The sequence below is a fragment of the Paramormyrops kingsleyae genome, chromosome 8 (assembly GCF_048594095.1).
Source record: "Paramormyrops kingsleyae isolate MSU_618 chromosome 8, PKINGS_0.4, whole genome shotgun sequence".
Taxonomy (NCBI): Eukaryota; Metazoa; Chordata; class Actinopteri; order Osteoglossiformes; family Mormyridae; genus Paramormyrops; species Paramormyrops kingsleyae.
Genome location: NC_132804.1, coordinates 17,243,067 through 17,263,831, shown reverse-complemented (window position 1 = coordinate 17,263,831; position 20,765 = coordinate 17,243,067). Strand labels below are relative to the sequence as shown.

The 20,765-nt window shown below is 50.7% G+C and overlaps 1 protein-coding gene across 5 annotated transcripts in view; it reads left to right on the top strand.

Annotated features, from left to right (window-relative positions):
- Nucleotides 1-20,765, top strand: part of LOC111855263 (low-density lipoprotein receptor-related protein 1-like) — a 99,735-nt gene that overhangs the window by 17,086 nt on the left and 61,884 nt on the right. For all 5 annotated transcript variants that reach the window (XM_072715340.1, XM_072715339.1, XM_072715337.1 and 2 more), the window contains exons 3-6: nucleotides 15,286-15,423; nucleotides 17,919-18,038; nucleotides 18,126-18,254; nucleotides 18,433-18,696. In XM_072715340.1, coding sequence (XP_072571441.1) covers nucleotides 15,357-15,423; nucleotides 17,919-18,038; nucleotides 18,126-18,254; nucleotides 18,433-18,696 — 580 coding nt within the window. In that variant the 5' untranslated portion in view covers nucleotides 15,286-15,356. The remainder of the gene's footprint in view (nucleotides 1-15,285; nucleotides 15,424-17,918; nucleotides 18,039-18,125; nucleotides 18,255-18,432; nucleotides 18,697-20,765) is intronic.

Sequence of the window (20,765 nt, the reverse complement as noted above, 5' to 3'; positions counted from 1 at the left end):
CCGGATTAAAAAAATGGCTGTAGTATGACTGGAAGAGGTGCGATATTTATCCCAACATCGCATGTTATGCACATTCAATTCTTACATCACTAGTAAGCTACATTAATATCAGGCTTTTTCTTGCCTTCAGTTTGGTACAAATATTATAGCCAGGGAGTTAAAGTCTCGCTAAAACATTTTTACTCTGTCATTGGGAAAAAATGTTAGCAAGTTTTGTAATTTTAATGAATATTCCATTTCATGATAATTTAGTGTATGTTTAAATCACTTTAAAGTTTGCATGAGCGCTGCATTGTTTCCCCAAGTTCATCCTTGCTGTTTAAATCACTCCTAGACAGGTTTGTGAGCAATTTATCTTAAACTCCTTTTTTGTGTCATACATACCCCAATGTTTATTACACCAAAATCAGATTGCAATATTTGAACAAATTCCAGTCCTGCGCTGTCACAATATATTATACAAAATACTTTATTTATGTTATCCTGATCTTGTATCTGTCCTTCCGACCTGAATTGCAATTAAAGCTTGTGTCACTTCATTTGCCCATTTTATTATATTTAATGTGACTTAATACATCAACCAGAAAAAGCCCAATACTAACAAGCTGAAAGGAGCCATATTGCCATCTATCGTAGCGGAGTCGGACGTACTTCGGTCAATATATCGATTTGCCTCCCGTACATGTCTACTGCGACACGGACGGTAGTCCGATTAAATGGCGTAGGCGAGCTATAACCATAGCTCGACTTAGCTGTGCATGTAAATGTACCAATTGTGGAATATTTTGTGATGGGGTCAGTAGCTATCTATAGAAATCCACCCCCCCACTCAATGTGGAAGACCTTACTGAATCCCAGACATTTTGTGAGGTGTCAATAACGTCACACCGTGTGAAATGAGCATTCTACCCCAGATATTAGGAGTCACGGAACACCTGCGTCTCCTGGTTTTGTGGGGGTATTACCTAACTTTATCCTTTGACATGAAGAAAACTTGTAATTATGTTTGATATGACAGGAACGATGTAGGGATTAGCTAATTATTCTTAAAGATGGCAGGAATTACAGCATTATTGTTATCTGTGAAAGCCGTGTTCCGCTTGCCTACATTATCAGCCATTTTCAGCGGCTGAATTCCAGGAGCCTCATAAATCCTCGTCCTTCACATGATGTCATGTTGATTTGAGGCTGAGCTGCAGCAAGGCACTTTCGGACGTCATTATCCATGTTTCCATGCCCTGCCCACGATAATGTTCCTCCTGAAATGCATTCCTGGTTCCCCTCACCATTGGTCTGTCGTGGCTGTTATGAACACCAACTGCCACTTACTGACTTGGTATTCATAGGGCTCTAACCATGCCTTTGCTGAACCCATGAATGAAATTGAATCTAAAACCTCATAAATAGGAGAAACAAGTTCTGTGCTGTGGCTTGAGTTATATCCCCTGTACCCAATGTGCTGTTAAAACAGAACTTAATTCGTTTTTATGCCACTGTAAAAGCATTCAGTTTAGGCAAACAAAGTAGTGTTTCATTAGCAAGGGGATGTCTCACAAGCGTGTTAGTGTATTTAATGGCCTGCCTGGTCATGCATTTTACTCAATTTATCTTCTGTGTGCTGTCAGCGATATTTATCCTAGAGCACGAAGAAGATGTGTTTTAAAGTCTCGCTTCTTGCCGGAGAGCTGGGATCTTCCCCTGGGAGAGAGCAGCGCTTGGGATCTTTATTTTCTGAACTTGTTTATGTCAGGTGTGGCCTAGTCAGAGCAGGGAGTGAACTGAAAGGGAGGCTAACTTCGAGTCTAGACGGGGGGTTGGGGGGGGGGGAGGCGGGCCTGTGACAGTCTGGAAGATATTAAGAGGCTCACCCCAAGGAGAGGATAAGTGTGCTGAATTTCATGACTGCTTTTTCCATTTAAAGGGCACCCCTGCTGTAAGTCACTTAGTCCATCTTCCTCCTTCAGAAAAACAGCAGCGAGAGCGGCTGCGCTGTGCCCCGCCGACCGGTGCAGCCAAACAGCCTCGATTCATCACAACCCTCCTTTAACTGTCGGCGGGAGAAACTCAATCGCGAGGACAGTGGGGAGGAATGCATGAGAATTGGAGTTGGTCCTAACTGTGAACAGAGAACTGGATTAAAGGTCTAATGTATCCATAAATTCAGCACCCCCCCCAAGACAGGGGGGAGCAGGGAAACTGTCAAAAGCCAGCGTGTCTTGGCAAATGGGTAGCGAGTGTCCGAGGGGGCTGTGACAGCGGCGACACTCAGGAAGTACAGGCATTTATTCATGTTTGGAGATTGTGAAATTTCTGTTGCAATTGTCAGCACTAGGAAACACAAATAAGCTTTGATGCTCATTATAGCTGGTTAGGCTTCCTGTAAAACTTGCTATAATGATGTACTTTGAGCTGGGTGGGGGGGGGCATGCGGCCGAAAAGGGGTTGGGGGGGCTGAGTTTTCTACTCTGAGTGTGTAATTTTGGATATGACCACAAAGTTAGAACGTCTGGTCTTAGTGAAACAAAAACAAGCCTTTTGCATTGTTGGGCTATTTCAGGACAGGTTCTGGCCGGAAATAAGCAGCCTGTCGAAATGACGGCTCATGCGCGGTTCTGATCCTCCGGGCGTCGCGCTGCAGCGGCTCACGCACGGCACTTTTTTTTTTTTATTTTTTAAACACTTCGTGATTTCCAGTTTTTACTTCGGTATAGCTATTTCTGGTATAGTTATTTTTCTTGGGGTAGAAACTCGAGTTAATTACCTTTCTTAGGGGTATGATGGTCAGGCCCATCTGGGACCTAACAGCTTAGTTTTATTTATTCAATTCTTTTTTTTATTAGTCATACTTACATATTTTAGTAAGACTGAAGGACTAAGATTTGAAAAGTAAAAGTAGATCCTCGCCGTAAAAGCTGTAAGCTTTAAGCCGGAAGTTCATCCTTACCCCTCTGCTCTGGGTTGGAGTGCAATTTGGCAAAATGAATGAGCTTTGTGGTTATTTCTGTGAGGGCGGTGCAGGGAGTGATAGTGGAGCTGGGGGCACCGTTCTCTTCCAGAACCCATCCACACTTTTGCCCTTTCTGGAGCTCTCGCTGCTTTCAGCTCTGCACGGAACTTGTTTACTACCTTTTTAAGTAGATCAGCAGATCGATGGCAAAAACATTCCCGTCTTGAGATGTGGACATGGAAAAAGAACCCTACTGTCCCTCCCCTTGCTGGGCATGTCTGCTGAATGTGTTTCTCCTTAACGCTGCTCCTGAAGTATCCCGGCCCTGCATACGGTGCCTTATAAAACGAGCCGTACTTATTTGATTCCCCCATGTGAGCTCTTGGGACGCTCATCTCGGAAACCTTCAGCTTCTCCACTGATAAGCTGTGGTGAATATTAGCAGAGTGAAGACAGGGCTGAAGTATGTTTTTGTGGTTGTCGTGTACTGACCTTGAGTGCCGTTCGCAGTGGAGGCTTCTGGGAGAAATTCTGGCTGCAGGCCTTCTTGAGTTGAGTCTTTGCCTACGGGCTCAGTGGGGTCTTTAGAGTTTCTCTCCTTAGCTTGTCAAAATCCTTACAAGCCAGAGTTAGTCATTTAGGTACAGAAAGTTCTGATTGTGGTTCACAGGACCACGATCCAGCATTACTGGAGAACCTTCAGTGGATTGCTATGTGATGCTTGCCCAGTTCAAGACTTGCTACGATTTCCCAATTTGTGTGTATATTTCTCTTAAATGTTGAGCTGTAGGAATTTTAGTGTGTTCTGTCTTTCCAAATTGCTTTCTTCACCAGTGCCCACCTTGCTGCTCCCTGCGAAGGCGCCTTTCTCAGTTATTAATTTTATCGCTAGCTTCCTTTGACAGATTCTTAATGATTTAATCTTGAGGTTCACCAAGTGCCCTAGAAAATACTCAGTCACTGAAACAGAGGGTTACCATATTTGGTGAGATGAAAAAGACATGTCTGCAGATCAGAATATTAATGAGGTTTCTCGTTCGCAGGCCAATTAGGTAGCGCTTCTCATGAATATTAATGAGTCTTCCCTAACCAGTCATAAAACGCCAAGCTAAAGTTTGTCAAACTTCACGCCAATGACCAGGGCCCTAGCCAGGGTTTGCAGGGTTGCCAGGTTTGATCAGCTGGCAGGAGTGAGATTTTCGAGACAAGTTTTCATACACATGCACACGCATTTACATGTATGTAACAGTTTTATTACCTTATAAATAGTCTGTAGGGTTTGTAAACCACCCCGACACTTTTGGTGTAGCTAATTTTAGGTTTATAATGGACTTAATAGATTTGCCATAAGATGTCTTGCGTGAGCGTGAGTGTCATGCCAGATGTATGAGAGTTGGGTTTGAATGTAGGTGAGGTCCAGACCCGGGAGGGGGGGTCTCCTCACTTTGCATATAGGGGCCATGTTTCTGTTTGCAAGAAACACAAATTTATTGGTGTTGAAAATCTGGGGGAAAAAAATCTAATTCTAATGTAAATTAGGCTTCTTTGTAAGAAATGTATGCAATGTGCATTGTTTTAATCGCTTTGACTTGTCTGTTTTGTTCTGTGCAGCTTGTTTTCTGGGGGATAGGCAGTGTTAAATTTGGGTTCATGTAAATGAATTGATAGTTTAGGTTACAGCAAGTTATATGGAGCTATTATGTGTCCTGAATGAATTTAGGTTTATGTTATAAGGACATATAGAACAGTGAAATATTATGGGTATGAAGCATGTAATTTAAGATTATTTGTAACCATATATAAACATAAAAATGAAAGAAATGCGTGATATTACACCATTACAAGATAATATCAAATACACTTGTTTTGATATTTCTACAGACACTATTTATGATACCTTCGATAACCTCATAGCTGGCTACGGGTCTGCAATTCAATTCACTGTTCTCACGAAAACAAAAATAGTGTCAAAGTGGCATTGGTTTCTGGAATTTGATATCACTCGTGAGCAGCGTGACATAGGGATGTGCCTGTCATTTAATTTTTAAAGTAAACGTGTGCATGAGCCTTGCGAACACGGTGTGACGATACGGAGTATCCCCTCCCACTGTAACTTGCAGCACTGGGTCATACAGGTCGCAGCGCTAAACCTGGACAAACCGCTGTTTTTTGAAAAATCACCCAGACGCCCAGATAGGGGCCTGAAAAGAGGCAGCGTCCGGGGAGCCCCAGATGTATGGAGACCCTAGTGAGACATGCGTTCTTAAACATCACCTGCAATAAGAAGCGGTTTGAAATTTAATGGGGCACTTGTGTTAATTCCGAAAGCATTTCTGTATTTCATCAACTAAACTTTGAATGTGCAATTAAGGTTCTCATTAGGAATTTCAGTTCAGTTTCCATTGCAGGTTCTTAATCCAGTGACTCCAGTCTGAGATGTGTGGAGGTCTGAAGACCTTTTTAGGCTAATGTTGGGTTTAAAAGCCCCCAGCCTGTGGAATGGGGGGAGGGGGCAGGCCAGGCCCTGCTGGGCTGCTGGTATCAGTGTTGAGACGCATTACATTTTAATGACTGGTTCAGACACAGGCGTCTGAAGCTCATAGCAGATTCTCCTGTAAATGGGAGGGGGGTCATGACATAGCATGCGGGGTTGTAGTTGTCTTTTGTGAGGGGTGGGAAGGGGGAGGGGATTTCCCTGAGCCCCTGGACCCGCGTGGTTTCAGATGTGGGGCTGTTCTGTCATACTGCTGGTATTAAACAATCACGAAGGGGTGATTAGTGTAGGCTAAACCAACATGAACCTCTATTAAAAAAATAGAAAAAAGTTCTGCTGATGGGAATTAAATACAAGACCTTTAACCACCACTCTGCAAACCGTAGTTCGCTGATTGGAACCGTCCCTCTGCTCTTCCACTCCCCCCCACTTCACCCGAACACTTTGGTCAGTTTATGAATGTGCGGTTGGGGTATTTGGGCTTCAGCCCTTGCTGTGAAGTCAGTTGTTTTTTTCTTTTCCTTCCCGGAATTCCCAGTTCAGTCGTCGGCAATACCAGCACTGAGGAGACCGGAGCTGTTGGGAATGTGCTGGAATACTGTCATGTTTATTCTGTGCGCCCCCCCGCAGAAATATTAGCAGAAATCCCAAACCTGCAAGAACTGCTGTGTCAGGGGCCTGGAGGAGAAGCAGAAGTACCTCCTCCCCCCCCCCCCCCCACCATGCACCATCCCCTTAAAAAAAACGTATATGGGGGGCCAGAATCTTATAATGGTGATTACCTTGGGTTCATCCGCTAGAGCCGATTCTCACAGGAAGTGGCACAGATGTTCCTCTGAAAGCAGAACATCAGGCCTGCAGAGCTGCAGATGGGGGTATGCATTGTCTTTTTTTTTATTCTGACACTTGGATAATGAATGGAAAACACCGTAAAATATCAAGGCTTGTGTCTCGGCCTGGTGTTTTAGCCCCCACCCTGCCTGTGTTTGTTCCTGTTTCTCATCGGAACTGTTCCTCCTTGTCAAAGCAAACTTCTCTGGCTGCTGAAAGGCCTCTTTCCACCTCCCCTTTCTCATACCGTGCAGCTCCCATCTTTTCATAGCTGCCCTTTAGCTTGTTGCACTGTTTCTGAATGGTAATGAAATGTAAGATTTGTACCTACTACTACCTAGGAGTGTAGGATGTGTTGTGCCAGTATTTAAATGCTGTTCTCTGTCTGCCTGAACGGCCTGTTGTTTTGCTCCTTGTGGGTAAACATGGCTGTCCTGCTTGCTGAAACATGCCATCTCACGGCCGCACTTCCAGAGCCCCCTTCGGCGGGCTTCTTGCCCCTCTTTCCGGAAGGAGCAGGGGGGAAGCTTGCTTGGCATGCTGAGATTGCACTTGGTGAGAGTTCAGGGAACACTCTGTTCATCTAAACCACCCACCTCACCACCGCCCCCACCCCCAGAAAGCATCAGCGGCAATGCCGGTTTCTGAAACCCCTGTTTGACATTCTCAGGACCTATTTGGAACAAGAACCCCCCCCCCCCCCACACGCACACACACACACACACACACACACACGTTTGTATTCATATCTTTGTGGGGACTGTCCATTCATTTCTATGGGCAAAACCCTAATCCCAACAATGACAGCATTAACCCCTTCCCAGCCATAACCTTAACCATAACAAAATACAAGACTGTTGAGCATGTTTTTTTATTTTAGTCATATTTTTATAAAATTGAGTTTCCCTTGTGAAAAAATGGTCCCCACAAGGTCAGAATAACATGTTTTTATCACATTGTGGATACATTTGGTCCCCACGATGTACTTTACATCTCTCTCTCTCTCTCACACACACACACACACACACACACACACACACACACACACACACACACACACAAAAGCCCAGTTCCGGTACCGAATGAAAGAATCAGGTGGAGAGACTTCGATCAGATTTTCTGCGACCCTTTTGATTGCGGTGTTGCTGACCGTGCCGATGTGTAATGGATCCATTCGGTGTTTACACATTTACCGCCCCTTCCAGTTTTTAGATTGGTCTGGTGTCTGGCTTTAAAATAAGATTCTCCTATTCCACTGAAGCACCTCTGTTCCTGTCCTCGTCCCTGAATCTGTGAAATCTCCATTCGGCGTCGGATGGAGTCCGGTGGGTGGTGTCAGAGTCACTGGCGGACACATGCCGTCGGAGTGGATGGCTTTTTTTTTTGGTGGGGGGGGGGGGTGCTCATTGCTAACATCTGCCTTCCAGATGTTGTGCATCAACCGCTGGTGTCCGCCGCTCGTGACCCCGTGAAAGGACCGCTTCCTGTAGTGTGGGCGGGATCCACAGTGACGATGCTCCAGGGGTCGCGACCCCTCATTGTTGGGGATTTATTTATCATTCTTAAAATGTTGGTGTTCCCTGGTATCCAGCCCTCCCTCCCACCTCCCTGCCAGTCCTCCTGGGGGTTCACTGCCGCCCTTTTGCAGTGTTGCGGTTGGACTCTGGCCATTAGCCCCTTGGGGTCAGTCTGGCTCCCACGGGAGGGCAGAGAACGGTGATGGCGAAGGCTGACCGGCACGCGCCCGACCACCATGTGTGATCCGACGCACTAGCACTGCTGCATCCCACAGGGCCGCCTGCGCAGTGCAGATTTCACTGCGATATTACAGTTTGTTTTATTGGTGGCTATGGGCTGTAACTAAGAGGAATAAATAGCAATGAAATACTAGATTAGAATCAGAGATGAAAGTGATCTGGGCCCAGACTCCAGTGAATTTCTGCTCTGGAATCTGGCACAGAACCAGTCTGGTTCCAAAACCGGTGCAAAACCGGTGGGAGATGTTGCTGGCAGGACCCTCATATCGGGTCGCTGCCTTGCGTGGCCTCTTGTGGAGGGTGTCTGTAGATTTGGGGAGGGCAGAGGGAGAGAGATGCTCAGATGGAGCTAATGAAGTCTTCAGATAGAGCCTGCAGATCGAACACCAGGTCAGAAATTCAGAACTGGGTGGTGGAGAAAGGAACGGGCCAAAACCAAATGAGTGCCAGATCAGTGGATCTCTCCCCTTCCTCACAAACGCTTTCTCAGATTGGAGAAGTTCTGCCGCTTCTCTCAGGAACAGCAGGTAATGGAGGGCAGTAGATGCTTCACTAATGGGTGAACACTGAGAGCTTTCTAAGTGACGGCTACCTGTTCACTTTCCGTACAGGCCTCGTTTGGCTGGTCTTACGGGAGTCGTTAGGCTGTAGGAGATGTTTCTCGTCCCACTGAGGATCCGTGTTCATTCACAGGGTTGCTCGCTCTCAGACTCTCCTGTCAAGTCTCCCAGTACGGATCTTAGCACTGTGCCTTCAATGCCTGCAGCTTCCTGGAGCCTCTCTCTCTCTCCTCCCGCTTCTCCTCTTGTGTCCTTGCTTTATCCCGTCGGTTCGTCTCTCTTCTGATAAGCCGCTTCTCGTAGAGCTGCCATTTTTCTCCTGATTTACTCTTTGTGCTGCACAGATGAATCGCAGCTTAATTCCTGAAGTCTTTACTCAGAAGTTACTTTGAAAAAACAACTTAATGATCTCTGATGTCCTGCAGCAATTAAGGGGACAATCTACGCCCCCCCCCTCCCCCAAAGCCATTAATTTAGGTTTAAAGCAATTATCAGAAGCTTTAAAAGGATCTCTCTGCCTGTTAGCAAGTTGCTTGTGAATTTCCGGCTCGATGTAGGTGCTCAGTGTTTGGGATCCTAACTAGGAGATACATTTGTACTGTCATTAATCTCCATATAGATGTATTAGTGTGATTCTTCAGCGATTAAGGGTGACTCACAATAACTTTTATTTCGTAGATGGAGAAGCCGCGTAAGTTGAGATGTTGAGGTCGGCCAACCGGGAGCTTATCCTCGTTAGGCAGAAAGGGGCAGGATACTGTGTCGCTGTTTCAGGTTGCCAAGAAATTAACCAAAGCCTTTGTGGTTTTGAGAAAGTCATAATCATCTCAATACATGAACAGTAAGCCCCCCCCCCCCGAAGGGATTTTGTCTGGAGTAGGTGGGGGCAGGTTTTGCAATGCCGTTCCTCTGTATGGCAGGCATGGAGCATACCCGCAGGCTTCCTGTTTACAGATGGCCCACAAGCCATTACTTGCCCCCCCCATGCCCCTCCTCCCCATGCTCCCCCCCCCCCCCCGTCTGTGTGCTCTTCTCACTCATCGTGAGATGGATTATGTCGGAGCCTCACTTTCACTAGTTGGGGTGGGGGGTGTGTTTTTAACTCCTCACGTTTATTTTTTTCCCACTTGGTATTCCTTGTGTTATTTGCATTTTTTCCCCCACGGGTGCTAATTGGTTTTTCCCATTTAATGATCCTGTTTTGTTCATAGATCTCGCGAAGCTGGGAGCTTTTGCCTGGATTTGATGTCGCTGTCGGGTTTCCTGCTTTCCGCTGTCCCCGCCGCTCGCGATTTGGTCGCACAGCCTCTCTCTCTCTTCCTCCCCTCCTTGGCCTTCGATAAGATGTGCTGCGCTGGGCTTCTGGTGTGATTCCTGCTGAAGGAAAGTAGGTTAAAAACCTAGAGATCCAGAGGAGCATCACTCTGTCTGTGCTGGTGGATTCATTTTCCTCTGTAAAGTTCTATACCGTAACTATGGCTGAATACCATACGTATAGTAATTTGCTGTTTTTTGTGTTGTTGGGGTTTGATGAATGAATGATACTGGGGTTGGACAATGAAACTGCAACACTTGTCCAAAACCGTTTGAGATTTTATGGCTATATATGCTCAGCCTTGGGGCCGATCTTCACTGATTGCCACTTTTCATCACACATTCCACCAGTTAGAGCAGAGTGTGAAGGTTGAATTAGCACAGCAGTATGACAGTTGTACATAAAATCTCAATCCACACAACATAATGGGAGACATATCAGAGTTCAAAAGAGGACAAATTGTTGGTGCACATTTCCCTGCCGTATCTGTGACCAGGACAGCAAGTCTTTGTGATTGTTAGAGCTACGGTTTCCAGGGTGATGTCAGCAACCCACCACATGGACCATATCTAACACGAGTAACTGTGGATGCAAGAGGAAGCTGTCTGAAGGGAAAGTCCGGGTACTAACCTGGATTATATCCAAAAAACATAAAACCACAGCTGCCCAAATCATTGCAGAATTAAATGTGCGCCTCAACTCTTCTTTTATCACCAGAACTGTTCATTGAGATCTGCACAGGGTCAATATTCATGGTTGGGCTGCTATAGCCAAACCTTTGGTCACTGGTGCCAGCAGCACAAATCTTGGGCTGTGGACAATGTGAAACATGCATTGTTCTGAATCTACCTTCACCGTCTTTCCCTAGGCCAGCTATTTGTTCTAGATGGGCGCATCACTGCTAAGGACTACCAGACCATTCTGGAGAACCATGTTCACCCAGTGGTTCAAACATTGTATCCTGAAGGTGGCGAAGATAATGCACCAATACACACAGCAAGACTGGTGACAGAGTGGTTTGATGAACATGAAAGTGAAGCTGAACATCTCCCATGGCCTGCACAGTCACCAGATCTGAATGTTATTTGGCTACTTTGAGGTGTTTTGGAGGAGCGAGTCAGGAAACGTTTTCCTCCAACAGCATCACGTAGTGACCTGGCCACTGTTCTGCAGGAGAAACGGCTCAAAATCCCCCTGGCCACTGTTCTGCAGGAGAAACGGCTCAAAATCCCCCTGGCCACTGTACAGGACGAATTGATGCTGTATTGGCCTCAGAAGGAGGCTCTACACCATAATGAATTATTGTGGTCTAAAACCAGGTGTTTCAGTTTTATTTTCCCACCCCTATGAATGAGAGATAAAGCAGGCCTCTGTGTTGCCAAGGCCTGCAGGGAGCGCTCCCTATATCTGTCTGGGTTTGGTAACCATACATAGTCGGTGGCTTCCAGACCAGCATTTTTAAACTGACAGTTGTGTCGGCCACTCAGATGGGCAAGTTGTAGTTGTGGGTGTGGCTTGGAGACCCCTATGTAGCCAATGGGCAACCAATCTGAATACCAGCTTGCAGGGCTCCATTTCCTCATCTGAGAGTGCTCTATTGGTGCGCCTCCCACAGGCTTTCGGACCAGGGTGGCGTAAAGGGGGGGCGGGGGGTGGACAGCCAAATTGTTTTGAAAGAAATGAGATTGTTGTGTCTTGAGCCTGATTTAGTTCCTGATTTAGCCCCTGTGTGCAGGAATGTGGACCTGGGGGGGGGGGGCTAGGTTCACCGTGGAGGCAAACCAACCCCCACCCCCCCACCCAGTAAGGTGCTGACTTGTGACTGGTGGGGGTGTGCGTGCTAGGTTTTGTGGTTTATGGGCAGTGATTTAGCAAAAGTTAAAATAGTCTCCCAAACAATAGTTTGGTTAATTCCCAGCTCAGTCTGGCATCTGGAGACCATGGGGCCCATTTTGCAGCGTTTGCATGCAAAGGTAGCGCTTAAGCAATAATAGGAGGTCTGGCAGGAACAGCGCGCTCAGACCCCCCCGCAACGGCGCCTTGGGAAGCAGGACGGCGGGCAGAGTGACGAGCGGAGGGGCAGCGGCACAGGAACGCGGTGCGCTGGCCGTGGACTGCAGCCTACAGCTGGCCTTCTGGGGTGGGGTGGTGGTGTTTATATACAAGAGTCAGTCCTGGCAAGAAACAGGCGGGGGTGAGGGGAGGGGGGGTGCTTGCCGGAATAGGTGCTGGATGTTTTTGTTTGGTTGGAAGGGAATTTCCGAAAAAGGCGCTGCAGGTAATCCATTAAGAGCTGGACCCCCCGACTCATTGGCCTTCTGAGCTGTTCTCCTGAGGCAGGATTTCGGTTGTTTGCTTTTGTTTGTTGGTAGGTTTGTAATTATCAGATGTTTTGACATTTCCGTAGCGGCTTAGCGGGGCTTAGCACAGACGCCCAGGCGCGCCGTGGACAGGCCTGTCGGGCGGGATGCCGGGATACTGCATGTTTGCGACCCCCCCCCCCCCCCCCCTTATGATAATGGACCAACACCAATTTTAGTCTGCGCTCCGGCCTCAGAAGACTGCTCGACGGCGCCCCCCATTGTTTCTGGTTGCAGAGAACTCACAGGGCCTGTGAATTGCCTTAGAGCCCCACAATATTCACAGGAGGGGACCCAGTCTGCCTGTACTGGTGGGGGTATGTGGTGGTTTGGGAGAGGGGGGGGTGCTCTGTCTGCTGCCGTGATGTCAGAGCCGGGATTGGAGCTCTGACCCCCTTTGCTTCTTGTACAGGAGGTGAATTCCCCCCACCCCCCACCCATTTTACTCTGTTGGGTCATTAAATGGGTCGGCAGATGTTTGATGTTTGGGAGATAGTGAGAGAGAAGAAAAGGGGGGGGGGAATTGGAATGGCAGCTGCCAAGACTAACAGTTTCACTTACTGTATGGGCTGGACAAGACCTTGCCTTAGGCTCCGCCTACATTCTTCCCACTTGCTGTGTGGGCCATGTGACCTTGCCTTAGGCTCCGCCTACATTCTTCCCACTTGCTGTGTGGGCCATGTGACCTTGCCTTAGGCTCCGCCTACATTCTTCCCACTTGCTGTGTGGGCCATGTGACCTTGCCTTAGGCCCCGCCTACATTCTTCTCACTACTTAACTCTGATTGAGACTCTTCCTGTGTTTCCACGGTAACGGCGGGGTTGCGTTCCCGCCTTTACGGCTGAGCTGACGCTATTCCGGTTACGGCCCTCCCATCAGGCTGTACCAACAAAACGCCGAAAATAGGTGCAGACCCTCAAACTTGGTCACCTGTGCCGAAATAGCACCAGGCACAATACCGTCCTGGCAAATGGAGCGACCGGCGTTAATTCATCCAGCCAGTGGGGGGGGGGGGGTAGTATGTTCTTTTAGTTTGCCATGGGATGGGGGGACATTTTGCCTCTTCACACTTGCCCGTCTAACTCATCGCTTTGGGTTGCACCACGCCTGCCATGAGATTTGCCTCTCCTACCAGATTATAATTAGCGCTGACTTCAAAATGGCCGGGCCATAAAGAATTCTGTGGTTTGTGAGGTTTTTTTTGTTTTGTTTTTTTGAAGTCCTTCCTGACCTTCCATCACCCTTGCCGGGGGGGGGGTTTGTCTGGCGGGTTTCCCCGCTAGCTGGACCCTCTGTGCGGTGTGACGCTGCGGCCGGCTCCGCGAAGCACAGATTCCTGGGCGTGTGTCGGATCAGTGTGGGAACCTGCCCGAGATGATGGGCTGTGACTCTTTACGAGGGGAGTTGCTCCCGGCGAACCTGCAATTAGCTCCTGGACCTGGAAGCTGCCGGGACCCAAAACGTGAGAGCGCAGACTGTGACGTTAGCGAAAGGGCCACTTTTCACTTTGACCGTGAGACGGAGGAATTTAAGGGCCCTGGACGCCGAGGAAGCCCCCAAACCGGTGAGCGGGGAGCGTGCTGCCTCGTCGGGGCAGCAGACCCCTGGGAGCGGGCTGCCTCGTCGGGGGCAGCAGACCCCCGGGAGCGGGCTGCCTCGTCGGGGCAGCAGACCTCCGGGCAGGCGGAGTTGGAAGTGGCCCAGAGCTGCCACCCGGCCAGGCGGAGAATACAGGCCGCCTTTGTGCTGCCGGGACGCAGTTTGAGATAAAGCTCCCGGCGCTTTAGATACAGCGTGGAAGTGGGGGGCCTTGCTTACACTTCCTGCTCCTGTACCTTACTGCTCGTCACGTCGCTGCACTGACCACTCCACCCCCCGGGGGCTCGTATTGTGGTGGGAATTCCCCTCTCCGGTGATCAGAGGAAGGCAGGTCAGAAATATCGCTGAATTGGGGAACTGGAGGGGAGCGGTGCTAGGTTCGAGACCCCCCCGTGGAGTCGGAATGCATCGGAGTTCCCAGGAATCACTGCCTGGCTGTGTGTGGTGACAGAGACAGATTTTTATTTTTGATGAACTCCATTCTATGTCACTATGTTAAACTCACACTCCTTGCCACAGTGTATATACACAATAAAATAAAGCTATTTAATATAACCGTATTTAATGGGTTTCTGACACCTTCTGTATGTGATGTGCTGTTTCGTACCCGTAGGGTGTCGTATGCTCCTACCTGTACTGTAATGTATCCTCCTGTCGAATGCGAGGATTCTAAATCGAACCACTTTAATTGCTTTAAATTCCACATTATCCTGGCCGGCCGGCCCACCCCGGCCCAGAGCCCCTTCCAGAACATTCTCCTCATTCACAGCTCTGGCAGCAGGCTCTGGCCTCTCGCTGGAGCGGAGGCGCCAGGAATAGGCTGTGGGTGGCGCTGAAGAGGCAGGAGGGACCGGCCACACCCTGTGGCAGACAGACGCTGCAGGTCACGGCGTAAATGACACCCTGTCACGCCTGGGACTCTGCAGTTTTGTTGTGTTAAATATACCTTGTGTGCTCTCATCTCAGTTGCCATAATTACAGTAAAAAATGCAAAATCACTTCAGAAATTTCCCTGGGTCATTTTTGCTGAGATTTTCTGTCGTGTGGTGAGAGCAATCCTTCCTTCCCCTGCCCCCCCCCCATCTCTCTCTCTCCTTCCTTCTCTGTTGTTTCCCTCTGTTCTTCTGTCCCTCTTTTCTTTCCTGCCTCCCTCTCTCCCTCTTCCCTCTCTCGCCCTATCCATTCCTCCTTCCCTCTTCTCCCTCTCTCCCATTCTTCATCCTTCTCTCCCTCTTTTCCCTCCTTCCTTCCCTCTTTTCCTTCTCTCCGGTCTTCTTTTCCACTCTGTCTCTCCCTAACCTCAGCATCTGAGCAGAAGCTAACGGCTAAATTTTGATTACCGCTGGTGTACAGTACAATTCCGCCCCCCCACCCCGTTTCTGTGCGTCTTACTGATGGCCCTGCCCCTTCTCACCCCCCCAGGTCCTCATAGCCGTGTGTCACGGTGCCCCCCCAATGAGTACCAGTGCCTGGGCACTGAGACCTGCATCCACATGAGCAAGCTGTGCAACGGCGCCCCCGACTGCACCGACGGCTGGGACGAGGGCCCCCACTGCAGAGGTGGGTCACACTTACTTCGCACGCTCAGGGCTGCCATCGTCCTCCTTGTGCACTATTACCCACAGCTGTTCACATCACAAGTGCGTTTAGCTGCCTTGTGTTTCTTTAGCACGTCACAAGCCGTCTGATTCAGTATAAATGGTTAATTGCTTTACTGCTAGCTTAATCAGTACTATGGGATGTGTAGTTAGCTCTCCCCCCGGTCGGCTTGTCGTACCGCTTCCCTCTCTGTGTCTCTGAGGTAGATGCAGCTAAGAGTGCCTGTTTATTTTACCCGTTTGTTGATCCTGGGCAGAGCTGTCTGCTAAATAGCTTGTTTCCCATGCGACTGTGGGAACCTTTAGCGACACTAAATTCGGTGCCTCCTATAAGATTAGGGGGTCTCTGTGCCTCGTGCTGTGCTGTGTGGCAGCAGGAAAACCCCTCCCCCCCCCTACCCCTGACATGCATCTGCATGTCAGGGGTGGGGTGGGAGCGTGATGCTGTCATTTGACCTGCTCTAAGCTCACTCATTGCCCATGTTGGGTAGTGGGGCCCCTCGCACACAATCAGCTGAAGTTATGGTCAGTATATTGACTGTGTTTCATGTTGGAGTGGTTAGTAGGGTTGATGGGATACAGGCGATAACCTTTCAGCAGACGGTGGGCTCAGGGGTGGGTGGGGCTTGGCACATGGGCAGGGCCTGGGAAGGGTTTTCCGATTGATGGAGGGTACAGCTGCACCCCCCAGCCGCGTGCGGTGGTCCGGTAGTGAGGTATCCATGGTGATCCATTTCCCGTGATACAGATGGCAAAAATCCGCCGGCCTGTAACCCAGCCACTTTTGGTTGTGTTGCCCATTGTGTTTGGGTGTGTTGCCCATTGGTGGCACCGTTACTTTGATGAAGTCTGGTTAGCGTGAAGGTCTTTCTCTAGTGGCCTGCAGGAAAGGCATCTAGGCAGCCCGCGAAACGTCTCACAGTGAGATTTTAATGCATCAGCTCTTAGCAAGGGGTGCGTTTGCATGGGGGCGGGGTCAGTCGGGGGGTGGCGGCTCACCTGCGAATCGGATCCCCGGAAACCCCCTCTCTCCCCTTGGGCCCACAATAAGGAGGCGGTGAGTCTGTGTCACATGTGACCTGATTGGTCCCTCCCAATCATCCCAGCCCCAGTGGGGGTTGGGACGGGGGTGAGTAGCTAAAATATTTATTGGAGTGGCTCAGAAAACATGGGAAGGAAGCATCAAATTTTCATAGAGTCTCTTGGCTGCCGGGTCCATGTGAGGCTGCATGTCTCTCTGTGCAGAAACCCCCATGGTCACACAGGGCGGGTAGAGGGGTAGGGGGGTTGGCGGCTGGCTAAGGAGCGCCCGCATCCACTTCATTATTACCCTAATTACCCACGTCCTCTGGGGGCTCCCTGACTGGCAACTCGTTTGCCGTTAGATTCCCGATTATCCGCAGACGGCCTCCGGGAGCATCGCTGCTGACATGATTTAAAGACTCTCTGCCGCACTGGAGATTCAGCTCACATCTGAAAGACAATCAGTGCTTCACTTGGTTATTTTTCTCAAATTCAGACTCACTCGGCAGGAGTGAAAATAGTCACACTTTGTTCGGCCTTTGAAAAAAATCCTCTTTAAAGCTTTTTAAAAATCACTCATTTTTGCCCTTCCGCACTGGAATTGCTCCCCTCTCCCCCCCGCTACTTGGTCACTGTGGAATGTTCTTGAATCCTGCTTGCAATGGATTGGTGGCCTCAGGATGACGTGGCTGGAATGATCCACTGTGGCTTTTTAAATGGGGTCACCCCCCACCTCCCCAGTTACTTTGTAAAGGGCAGAAGGGCGATGGGGCCCCCACCTCCAACCAACCTGGGCTTTTTTAGGGGACCGCAGGGCCTGGCACGGGGGCGGGCGGGGTAGGGGGGGAAACAGGCAGGAGGGCTTGTTGCCGGTGCAGTTGCCCTTGGCTCCAGGCCACTGCCGCCGGGGCTGAGACCGTGATTGGAAATGGACCTCAGTGTTTGCCTGCAGCCCCCCCCCCCGAAGCATGGCCTCACAAAAGCCTCATTGTGTCCCCCAAAGGGGCCTGGGTTGCGCATAATCAGCCCCCCTCACTGGTCCGCCTGTCCCGCTCCGCCTGTCCCATCCCGCCTGTCCCATCCCGCCTGTCCCGCTCCGCCTGTCCCGCTCCGCCTGTCCCGCTCCGCCTGTGGATGTAGGAGGTGCCGCCGCACATGGAGGAAGCGTGTTTCCTCAGCGACGATAACCCGAGGGTTCCCCCCCCACCCCCCCCAGCTTGCAGTGCCGTGTCTGAGGTGGGGGGGAGGCAGGAAGTTCAATCTTCAGATCAGGTGGCTCATCCAGGTCCCAGTGAACAGGGCCATGAGACGCCACGTAATACCCCAGTAATTAGGAATTACGTTATTTGTGCAGCATCACCTTGTTTTTATCTCCAGTTCCAGCAGTGAAGTGTTTTGCCTGACCCCCCTCCCCCATACTGCCCATCCCTGCAGAGTTCGCGTCGAACTGCACCCAGCACGGCTGTCAGGGCAACTGTTCAGTGACGCCCGCCGGACCCATGTGCTACTGCAGGAGCGCCTTCGAGGTCGGCCCCGATGGGAAGTCCTGCAAAGGTGACGTGACGCCCTCCCCCACCCCCAGCATCTCCAGCAGTGGCCCCCCTCCCGACCCACCCTGACTGACCCCCTTCCTCCTTGCAGACTTCGACGAGTGTGCAGTGTACGGCATCTGCAGCCAGACGTGCACCAACACCCCCGGCTCGTACAGCTGCAGCTGCGTGGAGGGTTACCTGCTGCAGCCAGATAACCGCTCCTGCAAAGCCAAGAACGGTAACAACCCCCCCACACACCCCCCACACCCCCCATAGCCATGCTGAACAACACTGATGTCCTCATTCTCACACACCCACCTGTGTTCTTGTGAATCTCCTGCCTGATCCATCCCCCGACCCTCCAAACGCTCTTTCATATGCCTGCCCTTGCCAACACTGTCTCCCCCCTGGCCCAGATCCGGTGGACCGCCCCCCGGTGCTGCTCATCGCCAACTCCCAGAACATCCAGGCCACGTCCCTGAGTGGCTCCCCCCTGCACAGCCTGCTGTCTACCAGCACCAAGCAGACCAGCGCCATGGACTTCAGCTACGCCGAGGAGACGGTCTGCTGGATTCACGTGGGCGACTCTGCCTTTGGCACTCAGCTCAAATGCGCCCGCATCCCCAATCTGAAGGGCTTCGTTGAGGAAAGGACCATCAACATCTCCCTGAGCCTGCACCGTGAGTCTGCGCCGCCTCCTGTCTAATGCAGGCGCTTATCAAGCCTTTATCAAGCTTAGCATTAAAACCTAAGACCCTCTGCGTTAAGCCCATTGGTCCCCCTCGGTCACATGGTGCAGTCTGTCCCTTTTGGGTGCCGCTTAGGCCATGGTTTGTGCTGAGAACCCCTTGACGTCGGAACCTGGAAGGACCTGCGGGCGTGAACGCCGTGACAGTGCCCGCTTGTCTGTTCTGCTCATCTCCCGGTATGCAGCGAGTCCTCCCCTTACAATGTGATCTGTGATTCACCATCACGAGTCCATCCGTCCATCCAGGTCTATTCTGGTAGAATTTTGTTCCTCTTTTTCCACGCGATGCTTGGGATGGAAGCCAGCTGTAGACCTCCTCTCAGGAGAGGCGTGTGGGTGCTGGTACCCAGATTCTCCAGTACTCAGATCCGCTGGCACTGATCGCTGCTCTTCAGGCTGCCCGCTGATGACCGGCACTCGGATGCCCAGAGGTGTTTCTTTCCCCTGACCGTAGAGATGTGCAGGGCGTCCCCGGCATAGCCGACATGCCGAATAAGGGACTTTGAGCTGTCCTTGTTGGCCCCTCCCCCAGACTCACTGTAACCGCACCACCACAAAGCCAACTGCATGCTTCCCCGTCCCCAGTCGGTGGTCTGCAGACCCTCTCTTCCCAGCCAGAAATATGGGGTGGCTCCTTGTTAATTGTCCCATTGTCTTTTGTCTCACCCCCACATCCTCAGTCTCCCTTTTCATTGCCCCCCCCCCCCCCCCCACACAGTTGTGGAATGTGCAGGAAATCCCAGCAGCTTTGTTGATAGTCACCCCCCCCCCCCCCTTGCTGTTCAGGGCTTTGCCAACAGGAAGTAATTGGAGCTCTGCTGTGGGTCCGAGTGTGACCAGCCATGACACACAAGCCCCCCCCGATAAAAACCTAGCAGCACTGTGGTGGGCATGTTGGACAGCAGCACTGCCACCATGAATCAGCAATACCGCCTACCCCCCCCCCCCCCCGACACCTCAGTGGTTCGATGGCCTCCAGCTGTGGATGGATTGATGGGGAGAGCTGAGAAGTCACTCTTCAGAAATAGCTGTGTCTCTGGTTTTTACCCCCCCCCCCCCCTTCACTTTATCGATGTTGAAACCCCCCCCCCAGCAATTTAAAGGAGCGCTGTTTTGGGACTCTCGTCCCGTGTTGTCCTAATGCGGGGACTTCCTCCTTGGGATGTGTGTGTGGGGGGGGTTCTCTTAGTTTCCTGTTAGGCTCCATTTTCGCCATCGCGATGGGAGCGGGGGCTCGGCTGTCCCATCTTAGACTGCATCTTGGGGGGGGGGTGGCGTTCCTACACATGACCTTCAAGAAAAACAGAAGTGGGGGGGGTACCTTATGCAGTTTCCTTCCTGCTTTGTGAGTTGATGCAGCCCCCCCAGCACGTTCACCTCTGTTGGAGGGTCTGTCTGTGAGGCGCCTCTTGGCCAGTGGAATCTCAGAATTGTGCTTCCTCGTGCTCCAGATGTGCAGCCGTCAGGCATGGGGGAGACGGCGGCCGCTGAAACCAAAGACAGTATTATTATTATTAGCTCGGCCTGATACCATGTTTTCTAGAATGTTCCAGGTCTCACGTGTTTTTAAAAAAGAGCGCGTGCCTTTCACTGTAAGGACTTCAGCTGCTTTTCTCTCTCACAAATCTGTCTCAGGCTTACACTGAGCCCCCCCCCCCCCCCCCCCGGAATTATGAACATTGTTGTTCAGTGTAAAACCAATCCTGAAATTCTGCTTATTGTTGCCCTTTTCCCCCAGCTGGGCTCGCTGGGCCTGCGGGTCTTAACTGGCAGCAGGGTAGGCTGGTTCGCTTTAGTTTCGTCTGCCTGATCACATCTCCAGACAGTTTTTGTCTGAAGTGCTTTGAACGGCCCTCCACCTACCAGAGTGGGGAGGGGGGCTGGGGCGGGGGCATTGAGGTGAGGGCAGTAAATCACGGCAGGCAGACGGAGCCAGATCCTTTGGACGCCTCTGTGGCACCGCATCTGTTCCGGAGCTTGGCCTGTGCTCTCCCGCATGCC